Here is a 7,324-nt window from a genome sequence, read left to right on the forward strand (position 1 = left end):
GCGTGCGTCTGTGTGTATTTATATGTGCGTGTTTTGTATGTGTATTTGTATGTGTGTGTATATCTATGTGTATATCTATGTGTATCTATATGTATATCCGTGTGTGTGTGTGTGTTCTCATCTGACTGCAGGTGCATCTGCACCCACGGCGTAAGAGTCATCGTTACAACAAACTCTCGTTACCTAAAGAGCTTCAGGAGGGCACATGGAGACAGGCTGCTTTCCCCCGTCAGCAGATGGAGCTGTTCGCCGTGCTCTGCATCGAAACCAGCCACTATGTGGCTTTCGTTAAGTACGGCTCAGCGGCGTCCTCCTGGCTCTTCTTCGACAGCATGGCCGACAGAGACGGTATGACGATCACAGATCTCTGACTGCTCCCTTATATTATTAATGCTAACGGTCACTCTTAGACAAAATGCCGCCGGACATTTTATACACTGAGATCTTGGTTAGACTACTGAACTAGACCTAGACATTACATATCAATTATTATATATTATTAGCTTCAGTTAGATTGTACATCTTATTTTATTACTTTAGAGCAGTACGACGCAATGAGTTTGTGCTTGTGGACAGATGGTAGTGGTCTAAAGTCACCTGTTTACTGCATACACACGTTTCCCCACTATAAAAAAGACAAAAAATCCCTGTTCCGATGTACAGCTGAATTCCTGAAGCAACTTTCATCAACGTTTGCGTGGTGGTAAACACGCTGTGGGTTGTTTATTAGATGTCGATCATTAAGGTGTGTAATGATTTAAAACTGTTTACAGCGACTTAAAAGACACAAAAATCCCCCAGAATCAGGCCATAAGATTTAGGAAGAGCATAAATAGAAAATATATAAAGATAACAAACTCAAACAGTAGAGAAAGAAATTTGAGGAGGATTAAGAACCTGCACAAATGTCTTGGGGGGGAAGTGGAATGAAAGGCCACATAGACATGATTTTCTTTTTCGATTTCTTCACTATTAAATTAAAAAGGTAAAATAATCTGAACATTGAGTTAAATATTGCTTTGATTTACATGGCACATATTCTGCCTGTGATGATGACGGTATGTCAATCAAATTAAATGTCATGCAGGGAGGGGCGCACAAACTTTTGCACTCAACTACACACACACACACACACATTATATATATATATATATATATATAGTAAATGTTAAATACAAAGGAATCTTTATATATAAAAAATGTTGTAACTAATTCTTTGCTCCTCTTTTTCTCTCTCTTGCTTGCTTGCTGTCACCACCTTCCTGCTTGTCTCTCTCTCTCTCTCTCTCTCTCTCTCTCTCTCTCTCCCTCCCTATCTGTTTCTCTTTCCCTTTTTACTTCTACCCCCCTCCCTCCCTCTCTCCCTCCCTATCTGTTTCTCTTTCCCTTTTTACTTCTACCCCCCTCCCTCCCTTTCTCTCCCCCCCTCCACCCCCCTGTGTGAACAGGTGGTCAGAACGGTTTTAACATCCCGCAGGTGTCCCCGTGTCCTGAGGTGGGCGCGTACCTGAAAATGACCCCCGAAGAGCTCCACGCGCTCGACCCTAAAAACATCCAGGGTTACGCGCGCCGCCTGCTCTGCGACGCTTACATGTGCATGTACCAGAGCCCTACGATGAGCCTGTATAAATAAAAAATGATATATATATATAAATAAAAAAAAAAAATGAGAGTGAAGAAAAGATGAGTAGGCACAAATGGAAGGATTGAAGGTGAGAAGATGTGATGATAAAAGAGAAAGAAAGAACAAAAAGAGATGCAGAGTTTCAAACCGACTCCGAGACGGAGAAAGACTTCATCGCACAGAACCAACACTTCCTGTTACCGTTATGCCTGATTCTCTGTGTATATAGTCCAGTATGAGGACAGGGAAGCCGATTTGCACTGTTCATGGTGTGTGTGTGTGTGTGTGTGTGTGTACAGTATGTGTGTTTGTGTGTGTGTTAGAGTATATCGTAAATTTTGGGCCGTAACCCAAAACGGTGTCGTCTTGTTTTTTGTCGCTCCGGTACAGTAGAAAGGAACTGCTGTAACAAATACTGATCTGAAACTTCATCAAATGCTCCGTACTTATCCTTCAGAACCCCGGCCGTAAAACACATCCAGCACACGGTCGACTCAATCGACCCGCGACGTCTCTCCGGCTTCCGAGTTCAGCCTCGGCCGTACTTTCCTGTAGCGTTTGTGTCCCTCGTGTCGACCTACAGTGTAAGGAAGCATAATGGAAAAGCTTTTACATACTTGCTGGAGTCTCTCGTTGTTCCTAAAGCGCACACGTGGTGTTTTTTCCCCCACAGGATTCACAGTAAACCTTTTGCAAGTTGTGTATTCATTGAAAGCAGGAGTTTCGGCTTCACCTGCTAGTATAGCTATCGATAAAGCTATGCTGTATGATACGCTATGAATCTGCCTGCCGTAATAACAACTAACAGGTCGTCAGTATACATGGTGTGTGTGTGTGTGTGTGTGTGTGTGTGTGTGTGTGTGTGTGTGTGTGTGTGTGTGTGTGTGTGTGTGAGATCCTTTACCAGGAAGTCGAAAGTTTTCAAATAACAGCAGCGTTTTATTCTTCGAACCATTTACAATTTTTTTTTCATCATTAAACTTTGCAACTTTATACCTGAGCATTTAATGTTGTGAAACGTTCACAAAGCAAATCAGTTCCTTTTATCACTTGCGTTATAGCAGAGCATAAGTCTCACTTTTATTTTTCTTCCTTTTTCTTTTTCTCCCTCACCTATTTCTCGAACCCGAGAAGACGAAAAGTCCCGTTTGCCTCAAAAATCGGACATCCGAGCAAGAGAACACGAAAATTTCACCGATTTTTCTAATTCTAAGAAGCATTCCAATTTTTTTTCCGTGCTTATTTCTAAAATGAAGCAAAACGAAGTGTTTTATATTAATCATCAAACAAGAAGGAATATTAGTTTGATTTTTAGACTCCTTTCACTAGCAGTTGTTTTTTTTTTTGCAGTGTACAAAACACCGACACTGGAGACTCCTTCCAAAAAACAAGACGACAGCAACAAAGAAAACGATGATTTGTTTTCTTTTATCCGTTTATTTTTTCTCCTACAGTCAGAACTAGTTAGCTACAGGAGCTGCTGTTATAGAAAATGAATCGACTAACTTCCTTCCAAACCGATCAGATCGGAGCTTTCAACAGCGCCGTGGTCCGTGTGTGTTTCTCCTGTTTGTACAAAAGATCTGCAGTTGTGAGGTGTAACATCAGTACATCTGCCATGTGGTTACAGTTGGTATGTTCCGCCAACACGCCGCTTCGCTCCCGCTCCTGCTGGCGGTTGTTTTTTACTGAGCAAAGCCTCATCAGCATTGTAGCAGGTGTAGTTTCTACACCACTTTACCCATCTTCTCATGGAAACATCTTAACAAATTATTCTCATCATTATTATTTTTGTGTCGGTTATCCTAGGGTTTGATAACGAGTGTGTGTGTGTGTTAAAAAGTGTTAAAAGGCTCTTGTGGATTTTTCTATCAAAACTGTAAGGAGACGTCGTGCTCTGTTTAAGCGCTCGTCCGAGTCGGAGATCGTGGATGAAGAACACATCATTTCATCAGGTTTTTTTTATTTTTATTTTTTTATTTTTTTTATCTTATTAAATCTGTTTTTATTTATTTTATTTTTTTCTGTCGGAATTCAGCTGCTTTGAATTAACGCGTGTGGATTTAACAACGCCTCGTCAAAAGACGTCGACGCTTTGCTGGTCGCACTGATGAAGATGGTGAAGTGTAAAGGCTTGTGCTGGTGCTTCAGTGTCGTACAGCCGGAATATTCCGTGTCTGGTGTTCCTGTTGTACTCCAACCCTGGTTTCGTTTATTTGTGCTCCTCTTATGAATGTTAACTAAATTAAAACCCCATTTTCCAAACAACAGTTTGCAAAGAAATGTGTGTGTTGTACGTGTGTGCTTCCTATAAATATATAATGTAATGATCTTCTAATGAGAATTTTAAAAAAAATATATATATGTACTCAAATTTTACTGATTCCCCCCCCCCCTTTCATATTTCTATTTGTTGGTAAGAATAGAAGTAAAAAAAAGAATCTTAAAAAAAATTTTCATTTATAAGAATTTTATTTTCATTTATAGGAATATTAAGATTTTTTTTTAAAACTAAAATCAAGATTTTAAATTTTCTTCATCTAAAAAAAGTATTAGAAGTATAAGAATGTATTATTCTTATTTATAATTCATCTTTTTTTTTTCTTAATATATTAGATCCTACCACTAAATATGCAGCTGGAATATAGTGAGATGATGAAATAGGGGGGGAAAAGGCAGTAGAAATTCCAGCACTATCAGCATTCCGTCATAAACCTTTCTGGTCGATTTCTATATAAAGTATGAAACAAGAATAATAATATTTAAGCACCTCTTATTCCTATCTGTAGTTATATTTGTTCTGAAAGCGAAGGATTTATTTAGTATGAGATTATGTTTCTGTTTGCTCATTACCTGTCCATTACATCAGAGTGGTGTGTGTGTGTGTGTGTGTGTGTGTGTATTTGTTCATTACTTCTCTCACCTCACCTGTCTTTAACATCATGTCACGACTGGACATCTGGGACAAATCTGACCTGCAGACACGTCCGGCAGACGGACCCCAGACACGTCACACAGTCACAGGTACGTTACTGGATATGCGCAGTTGTCTATGTGGAGAATGAATGTGAAGAGACAACGTCAGGTCAGGAATGTATGTTAAACACATATCTGCTGAACACACACACACACACACACATCGTCCCCTATTAAAAGTCGCTGTCACTCGTGGCCGTCTTGGCTTTCTGACTGCACAAGTGCAAGTATTTGTCATCACAGCAGCTGGTGCACAATGCCCTCTTGTAGCTTTATGCCATAGCATATGCCTGCCGTGTGATATGTGCTAATTTGGCCCTGCGCTGGTTCCTACACCAACAGATGGAGCGCTGCATTGTCATTCTCACCCCCTACCCAAGCCTCGGGGGGAAGACGAGAAATAAAAAACCACGCATATGGAGCTTGATGTCGCTATGCGGTCGGGAGAATTTACGATAAATACAAAGCTGCCCTTAATACGCAAAGTTCAGAAATGTTGCTTTATGCACTTACAACACTTACATCTTAATATTCCGTGCATTATGCCAGGGTTGCCATGTCAGCAGAAATGATACGGATAGACAATATCTGACACGTAATACAGGCCCAACTAGGATTGAAGTGCAACCTAGGAGACGAAATGAAGCACAGCAGTCTGCTGAAGTATGAAAGGAGTACTGGATGTTTATCAAGGTGAATTCATAAGCTTTGGTTTTCTGTGCCGGAAGAAGAATGGTTTGTTAAGGGGAAAAAAAGGTGCTTTATTATCAGGTAGCGGTCAGCAGAGGTGGTTTTAATGGCTCTCGGACCTGGACACCAAAAGACGTAGGACCACTGGAACACTGTCACAAAGTGGCCTTATAGAAATATATATACATACTATATTTTACAATTGATCACTGATAATGAAGTCAGAGGTGATAATGATGAGGTAAAAGTCCCTGAGATGATAATAAGAAACATTAAGAGGAACCCGATTCCAAAGGGAACCTCCTCAACATCTTGGTGACAGCGGAGATTGAGAATAGAAATCATTTCTCTTCTATAACTGTGTATTATAATAATGAAAAAGTGCAGTTGTGTAACCTGGAAATTCATTCCCGTTGAAGCACGAGGTCTGGATCGGGCAGGTCTGGAGAGTAGAAGGGGTCAGGATCATGGAGAGTACTGTTAAGGTTGAGAAGATTGGTCAAGGATTCTCCAAAACAAGAGGTCAGCTGTGTCGATCCTGTATGCAGTGGTTAGGAGCTACCAAAATGTTCAAAAGTGGAACAGCTGGTGTTTGGCCTAATGTTCTCCAAGATCTCCATCTGATGAAAACGTCCGTGAGATGGTCCAATCCATGGAGGAGAGGCTTCACCACTCAAATTAAAGGATCTGCTGCTAATGTCTTGGTGCTGGATACCATGGCACATCTCTGAAGGTGAATCTCTACCTTGATGGCGGTTCTATCCCAAGTGGGTCTTTGAACTGCCGTTGAGTTAGCCAGCTTTGTGCTCGGGTCTTCATCAGGGAACGCTCGAAGAGTTCTGCAGGAAGGAATAAGTGTTAAGTCTGTATTGAATTCAGAATTGACCCTGACCTCTAAGTTCCTTAAGTTCCTCAGGAGACTGGAATACAAACCTATGCAGAAAGGACATTATTTACATTAACATTATTTCCTGTCCAGTGTCCAAATGAGGATGAGGTTCCCTTCTGAGTCTGAGTTCCTCTCAAGTTCCTGTCTTCCTTATATCATCTCAGGGAGTTTTTTCCTCACTACCATCACCTCAGGCTTGCTCATTAGGGAGAGATGTTAGAATAAAAGTTTCAAATGAAGTTCATTCATTCATTCATTCATCTTCTACCGCTTATCCGAACTTCTCGGGTCACGGGAAGCCTGTGCCTATCTCAGGCAGGATACACCCTGGACGGAGTGCCAACCCATCGCGGGGCACACACACTCTCATTCACACGCAATCACACACTCCAGACAATTTTCCAGAGATACCAAACAATCAACCTACCATGCATGTCTTTGGACCGGGGGAGGAAACCGGAGTACCCAGAGGAAACCCTTGAGGCACGTGGAGAACATGCAAACTCCACACACACAAGGCGGAGACGGGAATCCAACCCTCAACCCTGTAGGTGTGAGGTGAACGTGCTAACCACTTAGCCACCATGCCCCCCCTTCAAATGAAGTAACATTTTACAAATATTTCCATCATACTGTGAAGCTGCTTTGAGACAATGTCAGCTGTTAAAAGTGCTATACATATCAATTGAATTGAGTTGAAGACACCCAGATGGTTTTAATGATATGGCTGATCGGCGTAGACGTCCCGAATCTCAGCTACAAATAACACCGTAATTAAGAGCAACATATCCAAGATCACTCCAAGCCAAGACGTACATCTGTCCATAATTTATTTCTCCTAATGATCGGAATCTGACTTTATTTTTGTTAAAGAACAGAAACTTCGCACCTGAAGACGGAAGCAATTCTAAGACTCCCTTAAAAATCTCTGCCTTTCTCACGACTCGTGAAGCCAAGAAACCCGAAAACAAAACGGTTAACACCAAATAAATAATTCATTGTTCTTTGGCACGCAAACACACACCCCTAAACACACTGCATTCTATTAAAGACAAATTATCACGCTCGTTTATTTGCATTCATTTTACAGAATCCCGAATAAATAATTAAAATACGATACAGATTTTTTTTCTTCCACTTCCCCT

At 41.0% G+C, this 7,324-nt stretch overlaps 1 protein-coding gene across 5 annotated transcripts in view; it reads left to right on the top strand.

Annotated features, from left to right (window-relative positions):
* cylda (cylindromatosis (turban tumor syndrome), a) overlaps window positions 1-3,892 on the top strand; it is a 26,227-nt gene extending 22,335 nt beyond the window's left edge. For 4 of the 5 annotated variants that reach the window (XM_027155672.2, XM_027155677.2, XM_027155676.2 and 1 more), the window contains 2 exons: window positions 132-348; window positions 1,449-3,892. In XM_027155672.2, the coding sequence (XP_027011473.1) occupies window positions 132-348; window positions 1,449-1,633 (402 nt within the window). In that variant the 3' untranslated portion in view covers window positions 1,634-3,892. The remainder of the gene's footprint in view (window positions 1-131; window positions 349-1,448) is intronic. The other variant, XR_003441914.2, reaches the window with a different exon arrangement.
* The last annotated feature ends 3,432 nt before the right edge of the window (window positions 3,893-7,324 follow it).

Source organism: Tachysurus fulvidraco, chromosome 1 (assembly GCF_022655615.1).
Source record: "Tachysurus fulvidraco isolate hzauxx_2018 chromosome 1, HZAU_PFXX_2.0, whole genome shotgun sequence".
Taxonomy (NCBI): domain Eukaryota; kingdom Metazoa; phylum Chordata; class Actinopteri; order Siluriformes; family Bagridae; genus Tachysurus; species Tachysurus fulvidraco.